Source organism: Cynocephalus volans, chromosome 1 (genome assembly GCF_027409185.1).
Source record: "Cynocephalus volans isolate mCynVol1 chromosome 1, mCynVol1.pri, whole genome shotgun sequence".
In the NCBI taxonomy this organism is placed as follows: domain Eukaryota; kingdom Metazoa; phylum Chordata; class Mammalia; order Dermoptera; family Cynocephalidae; genus Cynocephalus; species Cynocephalus volans.
In genome coordinates, this window is record NC_084460.1 from 256,048,969 (window position 1) to 256,064,951 (window position 15,983).

Sequence of the window (15,983 nt, forward strand, 5' to 3'; positions counted from 1 at the left end):
TATCTAAAATACGAAGTTGATTATATCTTTCCCTTCTTTAAATTATTTAATGGCTCTTTATAACCTAGGATAAGGTCTACGTTTTCTAACATAGCCTGTAAACCCTCCTGAAAAAAAAAAACCTTCCTGTCACTTCCTATCACTTTCTTTTTCTCTTATGTTACTCTCAAGTAATATAACTTATTCCTGTTTCATACTCTGGCCTTTCATCTTGCTCTACAGTGTCAAGGTCCTTGTTTTGTTTGTTTATAATTATATCCCCAGTGCATAGGAAAGTGTCTGTCACATAGTACTTAATCAATAAATATTCGCTGAAAAAACAAAACAAAAAAAAACAAAAACAAAAAGTTTGCTAAATAAACAATTAAATGATTAAATAAAGAAAATATTCACAACAAAAATAGTTAACATATTTTATATAAGTTGATATAAAATGGGTATACAAATTGATATGAACAGTAAGGACTTCATAGAGAGATAATTAACCTTAGTAGATAGTATATGAAAGAACAAATGCTGGATTATACAGCATCTGGAGGATATTGGTAGCTGCATGAATCCAAAAACACCCTCCATAAATAGGGCTGGCTGGTTAGCTCAGTTGGTAAGAGCACGGTACTGATAATATCAAGGTCTAGAGTTCGATCCCTGTACCAGCCAACCACCAAAAAAAAAAAAAAAAAAAGAAAAGAAAAGAAAAATAAAAAACACACAAAAAACCCACCTTTACGTAGAGTTTTGCTTTTGGCAATATACTGATATTCTACATATTAAAAAAGCACATTAAGTCTATCAGCCTGGGGGAAAACTAAAACAAATAAACCCAATTTTATTTCAAATGAATTGTATAACTAGGTTAAAAAAAGAAAAAGAAAAAATGAATATAAGTAACTTTAAACACAGTGCTTGAACTATACGAGCATACCCTATTTCTAGGGGTAAAACAAAACAAACTGAGAACAGATCTTGAACTCTTCTTAGTGGGTTTGTATTTTATACTGATATGGGTGGAAGAACTCTGAACTTGTGTTATAGGTATTGTAGGACTGAACAAATGAATAAATGTGTTGATATTATTGGGTTCATACTGTGAAATGTGCAGAATGTGGGAAGTCAATAAAGAACTCTGTGAGGATGTACTGGAATGGAAAGTCTATGTATATATAAAGGGTCTAGAAGCAATAATACTCCAGTGGCAGTGAGTACACCTAGCACCCAAATCTTGGTTTCTAAATGTCATCCTTCATTAAAAGAAACCAGAGTTTCTTGGAGAAGTGGTTTACTCTAGGGCAGAGGCAAAGAAGTTTTCTGGTGAATCAGGAATATCATATTGTAACAGAAAGTAAGAAAATGCTTTTTCAAAAAGATGGAGGCATATCTAAAGGGCACAGGGACAACTTGAAAGGGCTCCCATTGGCTAAATCTTGGGCAATCTGGGCATCAATATAAATAAGGAAATTAAATAGATTATACCACTTAAATAAAATAGAAACCCATGACTCCATCCTATAATAATTGGATAAATAAGGAAATATAGACAGTCCCCAGCTTATGATTGTCTGACATGATTTTAGACTTTCTGATGGTATGAAAGTGATACACATTCAGTAAAAACTGTACCCCAACAACCATCCTGTTTTTCACTTTCAGAATGGTTTGAATAAATTACATGAGATTTTCAATACTTTATTTAAAAATAGGTTTTGTGCTAGATGATTTTGCCTAACTGTATGCTAAAGGAAGTATTCTGAGCACATTTAAGGTAGGCTGAGCCAAGCTATGATATTAGATAGGTTAAGTGTATTAAATACATTTTCAGCTAAATGATATTTTCAACTAACTATGGGTTAATCAGGACATAACACCATCATTAAGTCAAAGAGCATGTATAAACAGGGAATAAGGAATGCCTTTTCCTTATCGTAGAGTGCCAATTGATAAATGTGAAAGAAGTGGTAGATTTGGAAAATCGATATTTTGCAAACACCATGGTAAAGATTGGTTCAAGCAAAAGTTATAAATGGTTGCTAAATCATGGGGGAAAATTTTGATTAGGAGCAGGGTATTTACACTGTCCTAAAGTGTTTTGCTCCTTATTAGTTGCAAGGGGGAAAATAGCAATTATATAGTAGAGAAACTGGGTGATCAAAGTTAACATCACCAATGTGGACATCATGTAACGCCACATAAGCTATCCTAAAAAGAACATAATGTCACTTTCTAAATACTCTGGATGGAGGGACATATCTTGAATCATGAGGAAACATCAAACAAACCTATATTGAGGAACATTCTCTAAAATAAATGACCCATGTTTATTAAAAATGTCTATTTCATGGCTGGAAGGTCAGCCCAGCTGATTAGAGCGCAGTGTTACAACACCAAGGTCAAGGGTTTGGATCCTTGTATCTTGCCAGCTGCAAAAAAAATAAAGTCTAAGTCATAAAAGACAAAGACAGACTGAGGAACTGTTCAGATTATAGCAGACTAAAGAGACATAACTAAATGTAATACATAATTCTAGTCTGGATCCTGTACTGGAAGAAAATAAATGTGATAAAGGACATAGGGACGACTGACACAAGGTGATTAGGTAAGAGTATTGCATGTACTAACTGCTCTGTAGTTACACAAGAGTATATACTTGTTCTTAGAAAATATATGCTGGAGTATTAAGGAGATAAAGGGTCATGATGTTTGCATGCAATATACTCTCAAATTTAGAAAACTGAATTGTACAAATAGATAAATAGATAAAAATCAGTTTGGCAATATATTAAAAATTTATAAATCCAGGTAAAGGTATATAGGAGTTCTCTGGCTTATTGTTGCAACTTTTCTGTAAGTTTAAAACAGAGCAAATTCAAATGGTTAATAAGCATATAGGAAAATGTTTAGACTCATCAGTAATCAAAAGTAAGAAATAAAATAAGACACTGTTTTTTGCCTGCCAAATTAGCAAAGTTTATTTATTTTTAATTATAATACCTATACTCAAAAAGACACAGTAACATTGATACTCTTAAACTCCAATTATGGAAGAGTAAGATGCTATCATTTTTCAAAAGCAATGTACTGAGATGTACTGAGTTAGTCCAGTAATTCCTGTGACTTTATGCTAACTGTTACACTTCTCACTGTGTAACAGAGATGCAAAAAAGATTACTCAAAGCAACATGAATGCAATGAGAAGCCCGAAGGGACTGCACCTCAGCAACTCCTTTGTTAGAAGGAGAAAACTGGGTGCAGCCCCGAATCAAAGTTAGCTTCTGTTTTTTTATTGTAAAGACAAGGAAGTTTCACAAGAAAAATCAGTTGATTCAATCATTTCAAAAGGACACAAAGACATGGGCAGTGTGACAAAAGTTATCTATGGCTAAGTATAGCTTAAACAGTGGAAACTAGTAACATCATTAAAATTAACAATGTGACATTCCAAAGTACAATTTGTGAAAAGCTAAATTGATCAAACTGTGATCATTATCTAATCTAAAATATAACCTCTCCTTAAATGATTTAAGACCGGCATTCTTATGATTAAATTGAAGTATAATTGCCTCTAATGTTTCCACCAACAAACAGCTTGCCCTTAGCAAACATTTTTTCACATTTTTCCTACAGCCATTCTTTAAAATCTCTTAACAGGATTGGTATGTCAACCACCTGTTAGCTCTAAAATCATTAAAGTATACAATCCCATACCTAAACAGTAATTAGAGTTGATCAGACAGGCCGTTGCCCACTAGCTATAGACCATTGTTTCTTAACTAAGGATTTTTGTCCCATAAATGCATTACCTAAAAACCCTATTCTAAAAATCAAACAAGAATCAACACTTACTTGATTAGAGTTGATTAGATGGGCCATTGCCTGCTAGCTGTAGACTGTTATCTCTTAACCGAGGACTTTTGTACCATACATGCATTACCTAAAAACTCTATTCTAAAAATCAAACAAGAATCAAGATTTCTAACCCTCTATAGCTAAGGGGAAAAAAATACAGGTAGGAAGGAAATACCTTATGTGCCAAGAAGATTTCTCCTAGAGTTGTTTAAAATGGTGAAAAGTTGGAAACAACATATATTTTCAAAATGTGAATGGCTAAGGAAATGTGATTATTAATGGAATATCTGGAAGACACTGATGTTCATAAAGAATGAGAAAATGTCTTAATAATAAATAAAAATGCAAAATATTGCTTTTATAGTATAACTATATTAAACACATCTATAACTATCTAAATCTATCTATATATCTTCATAAAGAAATAGCAAATGAGATTTATCAAAGGACATTACAACAGATTTAGTTAAAAATCTCAGTTGTTGCGATTCTAGAATCAGGCAACACATCATTCCATAAAATAAAATAGAACAAGTGTTCCCATGAATTGAGCAAAAGAGGTTGATTTTATATACAAAAAAAGGCTGAAGAAAGCAGGAACAAAAAATCAGATTGGTCATTTCAACATTACTTCCTTTGTAAGGTGGGGAAAGGGAGACAGAAAACAGAAATATAACTGACTAGTTAACATCAGGTTACTGTAGGCTATTTCTTTTGCGTAAGGATAAGCAGAGAGAACTTCATTATCGTACCTATTGAAGATATAAAGTGGCCTGTTCAAGTGTTATCTCCTTCTCCTGATTTCTCATATGGTCACACCACAACCTGTTGCGTGAACTTGGCTCAGGTGACACCATTTTGACTTTTAGTCTGGTCTTTTGGGAGACTGGTGCAGAAATTTAGTCCAAAACAGTGACCTCCTATAATTTTTATTTAACAAACCAAAAGTTTGACTGTGTTTAGGTGATGAATCTGGACAGCTTTATTTCTTTTCTCTATTTTTCTTTATTTTCTAAATTTTCAATAAACTTTACATAAACTTGATTTTACAGTATGAGAAATTAATGATATGCTGCACTCTGATATTCTTACTTTTGAGAGATTTATTTAACTTGTTCTTGAATTCATTTGAAGATGTCTTGAAAGCCGTATCTTCTTCTACAATTGCTGAGGTTGGGCGTAACAATACGGAAATTCAGGATGCTATAGCTAGGGAAGGAGCAATTCCTCCTCTGGTGGCTCTTTTTAAAGGGAAACAACTTAGTGTTCAAGTGAAAGGTGCAATGGCTGTGGAATCACTGGCAAGTTACAACCCTCATATACAGAAAGCATTTCTGGAAAAATCATTAACTAAATATCTTTTAAAACTCCTAAAGGTAGGAATTTTATGATTATTGGTCATTTTTCTTAGATGATGTATTCCATTTTGAATTTTAAGTGAATAGAAAACTAAACTAATTCTGGAATAAACACTTGATAAAACATACATCGCTAAAGTGTTCAATAAATGCTCACTGAATGAAATGTTTTTTTAAAATTTTTTTAAATAGGCATTTCAAATAGATGTTAAGGAACAAGGAGCTGTAGCACTTTGGGCCTTGGCAGGACAAACGCTGAAACAACAAAAATATATGGCAGAACAGATTGGATACAACTTTATAATAAATATGCTTTTGTCACCATCAGCTAAAATGCAGTATGTTGGTAAGTTATTTTTTATTCATAAATCTGCACGATCTAGAACAGGGCAGTGGAGTATCTTACATGTCTCTTATATTTCTTTACTAGGAGGTGAAGCAGTCATAGCTCTTAGTAAGGACAGCAGGATGCATCAAAATCAAATATGTGAAGGGAATGGAATTGCACCATTGGTTCGATTACTAAGAATCAGTGAGATAGCTGAAGGCACACTTCTTAGTGTCATCAGAGCAGTGGGATCCATTTGTATTGGTTTGTATACCTATTCTCAAGTTGTTAAATGCCTGTAAGAAAAAGAAAGGACTTAGGTAGAGTATGGAAATTAATCTCTTCCTCTCTGTCCCCACTGTTAGAGCCCTAAACCATATGTAATCTGTAAAAGACTATTATAATTTTTTTTTTATTTCTCTAATACCTTGGTGAGTAAAAGTGGTGTAATTAAGAATTTTATCTTGCTCTTGAACTCTGGTTAGAAAGGAAAATGAGGACAATGAGCCTTGGCTATTTTGACTGAAAGGAATCTCATTTTTTAAGTTTAAAAGAAAAATATTTCTTCTTTGGACCTCAAGAACTGTTTTTGAAGATATAGATGAGTTTCTAATGCACATTTTTCAATCCAGTTTCTTTCTGTAATGATTCTTTGTTTATAAAGTGGCTTTTCACTGCAAAGGAATTGTCATACTGGGGTACCTGAAAAATGTTGTAGAATTGCCAATGATTCATCTACCAAAAAAAAAAAAATCGGGGTTCTTTGCTGACTTTCATGAATGCTGGGGGCTGGTTGTAGATTGCCTCTTGCAAACAGAGGGAAAAAAAGAACTTTATTTCTAGATCATTGTATTTCCTCAAAAATATTAGGGCTGAATGAAGTACATAGGAATTGGTTCCAAAAAATCTTTTTTCTCCTTGCTTGCAAAAAGCTACTTGCAGAAATTCATTACACTCCAAGACAATCAGTCAGAGAATATAATGGTTCTTTTTTTTAAGCCAGAGACTATGGTATGAATTATAGGTTTTTCTAAAATTCTAGTAAATAGCACATATACAAAGTTGCCTCACACACACACACACACACACACACACACACACACACACACACACACACACACAAACACAATCAACTTCTCATTAGTTTACTTCAAAGCTGTCCACATCTGCGGGGGAAAGGGATGGGGAAGACAAGGTAACAGAAATGTTCTTTGCTCCTTTTACTTCCTCCAGTTCCTTCAAACTTTCTCAGATCACAAAATATAGATGGCTTCTCTTCATTGTTCACAGAGAGGCCCAATGTTGTATTTATATTTAAGTATGTAAACCCATTGTATATGTATTGTGACATTTATTGGCAAAAGAACAGAATTAAAATTGATTGTGTATGTCCACTCAAAAGAGATGACTTGAGTTTCTCCATTGAGATTAAGCCTGCAATTTAAAGGAGTAGGTTATAAAGGGAGACAGTAAGATTATCTTTTTAGTGTGTGTAATTTAAGGAATCTAGAAATTATAACTTGGTGATTTACTCTAGTCATTTTTGTAGAAGTAAACGTCATATGGACAACAATGGCAACTATAAATTTAAGTACTTAGCACATAATATTTCTTCAATAAATGATAGCTATTATTATTATTATTGCTTGATAGTACAGTATTTCTAATTTCTTTGCTTTGTGACTATTAAGAAAACTACCCACAATTCTAATAATACATTTTCCATGTTTATTCAATTTGCCTTTTAAAAAATTAATTCAGGGTAATTAAAATAGTGCCAGTATAGCATTTGCTTTTGTAATTTACTAACCATGTTACCTTATGACCCTCTATCAACCAAAAATATCAAGCTGTGTTTGACTTTGTCATTTACACGATGGAAAAAAATATTACCTCATTGACATGTGGACTCTTACAGGTGTAGCCCATACAGGCAATCCCATTAGTCAACAATTTGTTGTAGAGGAAAATGCCTTTCCAGTACTTATGCAACTACTAAGAAATCATCCTTCTTCTAACATTAAGGTATATGTAAAAGTTTAAAATTTTTTTGTCTGAAATAGTAAAAATTGACAGAAATGTCACTTTTTAAGAATAATATGTATCTATGCAAGTTCACAAGCACAAAAAATATTTAACATTTAAAGGAAAATTCTAGAAGTTTTAAACAAAAAAGATTGCCAAAAATCCTAAGATACTAGTAAATTTTATTAAAATAAGATTTTTTTCAAATATGATAGTAAAGTCTTACATCCTTACACTTCAAAGAAGCTTTTCCTCAGATATTTGATTATTTATTCACAGATTATTTTTTTGATATTGACTGCTAAACCTGGGTGGGAATAATGGGACTGTGTGACTTCTGCAGCAATATTTCTCACATATAAGTGAATCCTGTCAATGCTATACCACGAAGCAGCCTGTGTTGGCAGTAATAGTTTTCTCCGGGCTGGTCATTATGAAGAATTACTATGAGCTGTTGAAGAGTCATCACTGTTCATTTACTTCTAGTTAAATGCCTGTAATAAAATGACATTCACATCTATTCAAATTCTTTTACCAAGGCTTTAGCAATTCAGGACATCTATAGTTAGCCAGGCAAGAAATTATAACAAGAAAAAATCCATTTTCTCCTCAAAATTTGGTAAGGGCTCTGTTAGAGATGAGGAAATAGAAATAATGTAGGAGGAAAATATGTAAGTAAATAGCTTTGTTTCTTTTAATGAATGTGTTTGTTATCAGAAAAGATGTCATAAGTTCTGTGGGCTTTCTAGCTATAAAAGAGATTATTTTATTACAGGAGTTGATTAGGGTAACAAAAGGAAGAAGCATCTGCCAGCAATCTTTTGGCTTGAATTATAAATAATAACTACATGGCCTTTTAAAATACAAGTAAATTCCATAAGACTATGGAAAATGCTACATAAAAGTATGTTTTTACTTTAAAATGTGCATTTTCATGGTAAAACAGTTTGCTTCAACTGCATCCATCTATATTTCAGTATATATTTTCAGTGAGTTTTGTAACTTGTTAAAACAGAACATGTACATTTCAATACTTTTTCTCAAAAGATTCTATAGTGAACAAAATATTTTGCAATAACTTAATCATGCTTTTCAAATTCATAACACTTTTCTAAAAATGCATAGTGTTGAGTCCCAATAATATATAAGGTTCATCTTCCCAATGGGCTTCAGAATGTTCATTAAATAACTCCAATACTATAGTGAGGAAAAACTGTTCCTGAGTACTATTCCCCAAAGCTTTGCTTAAATTAACAGGTGTTCTGGCTTGATAATTAAATGGTTAGTAGCTAACAAGCAGTCCAATGCAGCTTTTTAAACCTGGTGTCAGAAATTTTTTTAAAAATTGTTTTGAGATGTAAAAGGAACATTCCCTGTGCCCTCAAATGGAGCTTTATGGTTGTCCCTGCACATAAAGAGGAAGGATATTTTTTTCCAGCTGTTAAAAATTATGAGGGACATTCCTCCAGAAGTTGTAAGTGCCAGTCTTTAAATAATAGTCACAGAATTGGAATCAATGGATTATGCTTTAGCAGATTTCATAGTATCTTTTCACGATGTATCCTAAATAAATGTTTGTACAATGAAGTATGTCATTTGATAAAGCATGAGTGAAAAATAACTTCTGAAAACAACATATTTAGGTTGAAGTGGCATTTTCCTTGGCATGCATTGTCCTACGGAATGATGTGTTACAGAAAGAATTACAAGAAAATGAAGGATTTGAGTATGCTGATGTTCTTTATCTTCTTCAGTCAACAGATAAGGTAATATCTCTACAAAATATTAGAGCTCATTAAGAAGTAAATGGTTTTTAGACCACATCCTAAAATTATCAAGTCTTCATGGCAATATTCAAATGTATTATTTAAGAAAAGAAATGTTAAAGATCTCCGTGTAGGTCATTAGTTTGTAATGATGCGATAATACAGCTCCATATTTTTCATAATTGTTACATTTCATATTTGAAATTCAGCAATTTTAATGCTTGGTGATGAGCCAAAAACAAATCTCTTCTGCCTGGGATCAAATCTTTAACCTAATTTTCTGCCCTTTCAACCCTCAGTCGTTAACTTTTTACCCAGTACTCTAAAGAGGTGTGTCTCAAATTCTTTGTGATGAAGAAATAGCTTTTCCCAGCAATTTGTTACGGGAAGATAATTTTTTAAAAACCTTTTTAAAATTTGGAAATAATTTAGACTTTCCAAAAATTTGTAAAAATAGTAGAGTATTCTGGTATATCCTTCACCTAGGATATACCATCATTTCCCAAATGTCAGCCAGAGCATTAACATTGATACAATACTATTAACTAATCTGCAGACATTTATTTATTTATTTATTTATTTTTGCAGCTGGCTGGTATGGGGTGCAGACCTTATTGAGATTTTGTCAGTTTTCTCACCATTGTCCATTTTTTGTTCCAGAATCCAATCCAGAATCCCACATTACATCTAAAAGTCATGTCTCTTTGGGAGCCGGCCCGTGGCTCACTCGGGAGAGTGCGGTGTTGAGAACACCAAGGCCCCGGGTTCGGATCCCATATAGGGATGGCCGGTTCGCTCACTGGCTGAGCGTGGTGCTGACAACACCAAGTCAAGGGTTAAGATCCCCTTACTGGTCATCTTTTTAAAGAATTTAAAAAAAATAATAAAAATTTTTTTAAAAAAAATAAATAAATAAAAATAAAAGTCATGTCTCTTTAGTCTCCAATTTGTGAAGCTTAGCCCTTGTCTTTCATGATTTTGACATTTTTGATGAGTCCAGGCTAGTTATTTTATAGAATGTCCCTCAATTTGACATTATCTGATGTCTTCTTATGATTAAATTGAGGTGTTATGCATTTTGGCAAAAGTATCACAGAAGTGATATTGTCTTCTTCACTCACCTTCCAAGTCCAGTATATCAAGGGGTATATGTTGATATGTCTTATTATTGGCAATGTTAAGTTTGATTTCTTGGTTAAAGTGGTGTCTGCCATATTTCTCCACTGTGAAGTTACTATTTTTCCCCTTTGTAATTAACAAGTAGTCTTAGGGTGAGACACTTTGAGACTATACAAATATTCTGTTTTGAACCATATTTTTGCTCATATTAAGCATCCACATGGAAAATTTGCCACGTGGTGCATTTGCCACATGGTGATTTTTTTAAAAATTTTATCTTCTTCCTTCTATGTTTATTAATTAGAATTCATCTATAAGGAAGAGTTGTTCCTTTTAAATGTTTATTCTCAGTTTCTGTTATCCTACTGTCAACAGTTTTGTGGACTGCCACTGGTCCATGGGCCACACTTTGAATAGCGCTATCCAAGAGAAATGGGAGTCATTGTTGTCTCCAGTGCGTTTAGCCATCAGGGAAGAAAACTGCCATCTATGTCTCTCTCAGTTCTGTGAGATTTTAGAAGACAAAGGAGGGTTGTGGGCAGGGAGAGGAAGTCATATTATTTTTTAAAAATATAAAATTTCACCCTACTGTGGTACACAAGATAGAGAAGGGATGCTATAAAAATATGAGAAATAATAGGGTGATGTTTTAGTCCGTTTTGTTTTGCTATAACAGAAACACCAGAGACTGGGTAATTTATAAAGGAAAGAGGTTTATTTGGCTTACGATTCTGGGACAGCTGCATCTGGCATGGGCCTCAGGCTGCTTCTACTCATGGCGGAAAGTGGCAGGCAGCAGGCAGGTACAAGCAGATCACATGATGACAGGAAGCAAGAGAGAGGAAGCAAGAGAGGAAGAGGAGGTGCCAGGGTCTTTTTAAGCAACAAGCTCTCGTGGGAACTAATAGAGCAAGAACTCACTCATTAATCCCCCCGCCCCCAGGGAGAGCATTAATCCATTCATGAGGGACCCGGCCCCATGACTCAATCAGTTTCCAACACTGCCACATTGGGGATCAGATTTCCACATGAGTTTTGGAGGGGACAACACATCCAAACTCCATCAGGTGAGGAGATGAATTCATGTCTGACTGACTCTCTAAAGCTACCTTTTCTCCTCTGCTCTGTTCCTTCCACATTTTACTCTCATTACCCTATTCCTCAAGTATACCATCCTTCTCCCTTTTCGGCTACAACACATTCTCCCCTCAAGCATTCTCCCTTCCCTTCCAGCCTGTTACCACCTGCTTCACCCTCTAGATCCTATGTCTGGCTCATAATAGATACATTCTTGTGCAGTTCTACAGATGTAGGAAATCTTAGAGAACTACAAGGTTTAAGGATAAACCAAAGGATTTATCTTGTCTTGGCCAAAATTTTTAATTGTAAGAATCATCACAACAGTGAGTTAAAAGTCTTCTAGGGTTTCTAGTACACTGCGTTAAGTTTATCTCAAACTATCTGCCCCACAGGGGCACATTAGTACTCTTGGGGCTGTAGAGAAAGTACTGAGCTATTGTAGTCCTTAATTAAACCTATAGTGGGAAACTTCAGATTATACAGACCTGTTGCAGAAATTAGAGGGGAGGGAGGGATGTTCAAGAATTAAATATGTCACTGAATGAATAGCTATATTATAGATAATGACAGGAAGGCAATAAAAATGAAGTCAGTTAACCCAGATTCTTGAAACTCCTCCCCACATCGATCTTGTCTACATGGAGATTCAATAGGTTATGTGTTATTTTTTAATTATAATTTAATTATTCTCATGCTGTAAAACTAGAATAAATTATGTGGAATAGACCAGTGAGAATTATTTTTACAAACCACCTAAAATTAGCTTTATTATTTTAGTTACTGTTATTCTACTCTTATTTAATTAAAATATAGCCTAATTAATTATGAACATATTTTTGAAGACATGTTAATAAGCATAAATAACAGGCAGTCTTCTACCATTCATAAGTCATCATGTGTATAAGGGAAAATAGGCAACCAGCAGGTAAATCACTGGAGGTAGGTAAATAAAAGGGTATATAAAGTAGAGTGTGTAAAACAGTTAACATTCAGTAAAAGAAATATGGAAAAATGTCCTTCCTCAAGGACTGATCTTTAACCTTCTGGACTGGAAGTAGCCTTCTGGACTGGTTCTTGTCCTCTATCAGATATGAACTAGTATGGTGGAAGCAGTGAAATTATGGGATTCATTTTCAAATATAATCAACCAAATTATAGACTAACCTATCTATCTATCTATCTATCTATCTATCTATCTATCTATCTATCTATCTATCTATTTATTTATTTATTTATTTATTTATTTATTTATTTATTTATTTATTTTAAAAAGATGACGGGTAAGGGGATCTTAACCCTTGACTTGGTGTTGTCAGCACCATGCTCAGCCAGCGAGCTAACCAGCCATCCCTATATGGGATCCGAACCTGGGGCCTTGGTGTTCTCAACACCGCACTCTCCCAAGTGAGCCACGGGCTAGCCCCTAAACTAACCTATTTATAATAGACTTCCACAGTGATAAGGTCAGGAGCAAAACCTACATGGAAAAGAAGTGGAAATGGGTTGAGTCCTAGTGTACTTCCCTCACATCCCTCTACCTGACACTGAGACACAAGGCATGCCCTTGGCTCACTCCCCATTGCCATTCTTTCCTACTTGGCTCAGAGCTCTATCCTGCTATCAGTTAATTTATCCTTCATCCATGACTGAGATCTAGTTCCTTATTCCTTTGACTGTACCTAATACTTTCCTACTTGCCTATGGCCAGGTGACTACTTTGTGTGTGTGTATGTTTGCATGTGATTTTTACTATGGAAAATTTCAAACATATGTGGAATGGCCAGTTAGCGCAGTTAGTTAAAGCACTGCCTTTTAACACCAAGGTCATAGTTTCAGATCCCCGTACTGACCAGCTGCTAAAAAACAAAACAAACAAAAAACAAAAACAAACACACACACATATATAGAATGAGAGAGTAGCATAAATACTTAAATATTCCCATGACCCAACTTCAGCAATTATGAACTCATAGGCAATCTTATTTCTTCTATATAACCATTCACTCCCCTATATTATTTTTGTGGAGCAAGTCTCAGTCATCATATCATTTTATCTATAAGTATTTTAGTATGTACATATAGTATTTTATAATATGATTAATAGTGGCAGAAGAAAACCCTTAATTTAGTAAGTTCTCTGTGCATGTGTGAACTATATTGTTCAAATAAAATATTAGTATAATACAATTAAATTATTTTTAATATTAAAAATAAGATTTAGTAATAAGATTTAATCTTTCGAGTCTTTCTGGAAGATCTATCTTATTTGGAAGGCAGCTATGCCCACCACTGTACCACCAACACCACCTGAGATCTATCATATTTCTATAGCTCTGGCAAGCAGATAAATTCGAAGGAAGAAACTGGCTTTTGCTGTTTGCCTAGCCCCAGCATGTTAAAATGTGTTTCTTAAAAGTAAATTGTTTTTTTCCTGTTCCCTCATAGAATACAATAGAATTTTACAAGTAAACTTGTTTTAAGAGATGATACAGATGATCTTATAATGCATAAAATACAATATATAGCATGCTATACAAGAGAAGTTTTGATTTATCAACTCTACCTTGAAATGTTGAAAATAAAAAATATGTTGAAACAAAAAAGAGGACAGTTATTGAAATTGTGTAGTTTCCTCTTACCATTCAGGTATTCTTTGCATAATCAGTAATCTAACATTCTCTTTGAAAATCAAAATGTTTTTTCTTTTCTTCTTCCTACCACTACAACCTAGTTTGTCTTCCTCTTTTATTGGTTCAATAACATTCTGGGGTAACTCTCTTTTATCTATTTTCCTTAATATGTCATATTTTACTTTGAGTGAAAAGAATGCAATATATTTTAATGGGCAAGAATTCAAAACCTATAACGCTGATTAACATGACAAATGAAGTAAAAGATAATGCATGTTTCTTCTATTTCTAGGATATTTGCTTAAGAGCAGGCTATGCATTAACACTTTTTGCCTTCAATAATCGCTTTCAACAATATTTAATATTGGAAAGTGGAACAATGACCATATCTATATTTGAACCTTTTCTTGAATCAATAATTGAAACCGAGAAGGCAATGGCAGCATTTCAGGTATAAAATCAGAGGTTATCACTAAAATCAATAAATAAGTTATTTTAATGAAAACTTGAAAATTAGAAAAATTGGGGATCCAGAAAAATGTTTACTGATTTGTAAAATTTAGTATTTGTCATGCCAACCCCTTCTACCTCATAAAAACTCCATTATCCATGAGGATTTCTTCATTTATTAAGAATTTTACAAGTCACAAGGTGCTTTTGCCTTTATATCTCATCTGATGCTTATAACAACACTGTGAGGTTGATAGGCAGGTAATATTATTTTCAGCACCCCCATATTACAAGGAAATAGGTAGAGAAACATGTTAGTGTCCAAGACAGATTTTCCAACTGCAAACCTTTAGCTGATCACACCGATCCTTCAACCCTGTAACAACTATGCGTATCTGGGTTCTTCTTAGTCTTATTCTCTCCATTTTCTATCCTATGCCCATGAGAAGTACTTTCTGTAAATCCGTATTCCAAGGATGCAAAAGTTGCAAACATCGTAGGATGAAGAATATGGCTTGCCATGGTCGCTGCTATTACCAGATAGGGACAAGTACTCTAACTCCTCCCCACTACCACTTGCTTCTCTGCTATTGAATCCTACCAAATACCCCTTTACCCTCCTAAGAGGTACAAAAAAAAAAAAAATCATAAAAGCATAAATAGAGAAGCTGAGTAGAAAATGTTCAATGATTCTGTGCTTCTTTCTTGTTTTTAGATTATTGTATTAGCTAAAGTCTTCATAGATGTGGACCATATCACTTTGACTGCAAGAGGTGTTACTATTTTAGTTGATAGTCTGTATTCAGTTCAAATGGCTACTATTGTCTTGACAGGTAAGAAATGACTAGAAGCTGATTGTAGCCACATAAAACTATTTTAAAAAGTTCTTTTTTGTAATCTGAGCAATAACAAAATAATAAGCCTGATACCCTGTCACACTGTGTAAAGAACTGACTCATGTTAATCTACATGGAACTCCAGAAAAAGTCTACATGAAACAATGGGCATCTATTCTGCACCCTGAATAGAGCAGAGTAACTCCAAACACAGACTTTTTGCTTTCCTAATTACTTTTTTGTTCCCTTAATTATTTTTTCCAGGATATAAAATAAGAATTCAACTATAAACTACCAACAACAAAATTTATACACTGATTAATAATAGTAGTGGCAGATTTATACCAATATACCTCTGTCTGGTTTCCTTTTGACCAATTGTGCACATTTTGCTAATATTTAAGAGTTCTCTACATTGCTATGCAACACAGCAAAGCGAAATGGTTCAATAGTGTTCTTGACACATTTAATGTTAATTGTGTAACTATATTATTCCACACCTAACCCTGCAGCTCACACATAATAGGTGATCGATAATATTTAACTGA

General features: G+C 33.8%; 1 protein-coding gene across 1 annotated transcript in view; it reads left to right on the forward strand.

Moving 5' to 3' along the window:
* The window catches only part of ANKAR (ankyrin and armadillo repeat containing), a 62,325-nt gene that overhangs the window by 39,906 nt on the left and 6,436 nt on the right, over positions 1 to 15,983 (forward strand). The window contains exons 13-19 of the mRNA XM_063088516.1: positions 4,978 to 5,219; positions 5,394 to 5,547; positions 5,632 to 5,793; positions 7,448 to 7,554; positions 9,198 to 9,320; positions 14,442 to 14,600; positions 15,315 to 15,432. Coding sequence (XP_062944586.1) covers positions 4,978 to 5,219; positions 5,394 to 5,547; positions 5,632 to 5,793; positions 7,448 to 7,554; positions 9,198 to 9,320; positions 14,442 to 14,600; positions 15,315 to 15,432 — 1,065 coding nt within the window. The remainder of the gene's footprint in view (positions 1 to 4,977; positions 5,220 to 5,393; positions 5,548 to 5,631; positions 5,794 to 7,447; positions 7,555 to 9,197; positions 9,321 to 14,441; positions 14,601 to 15,314; positions 15,433 to 15,983) is intronic.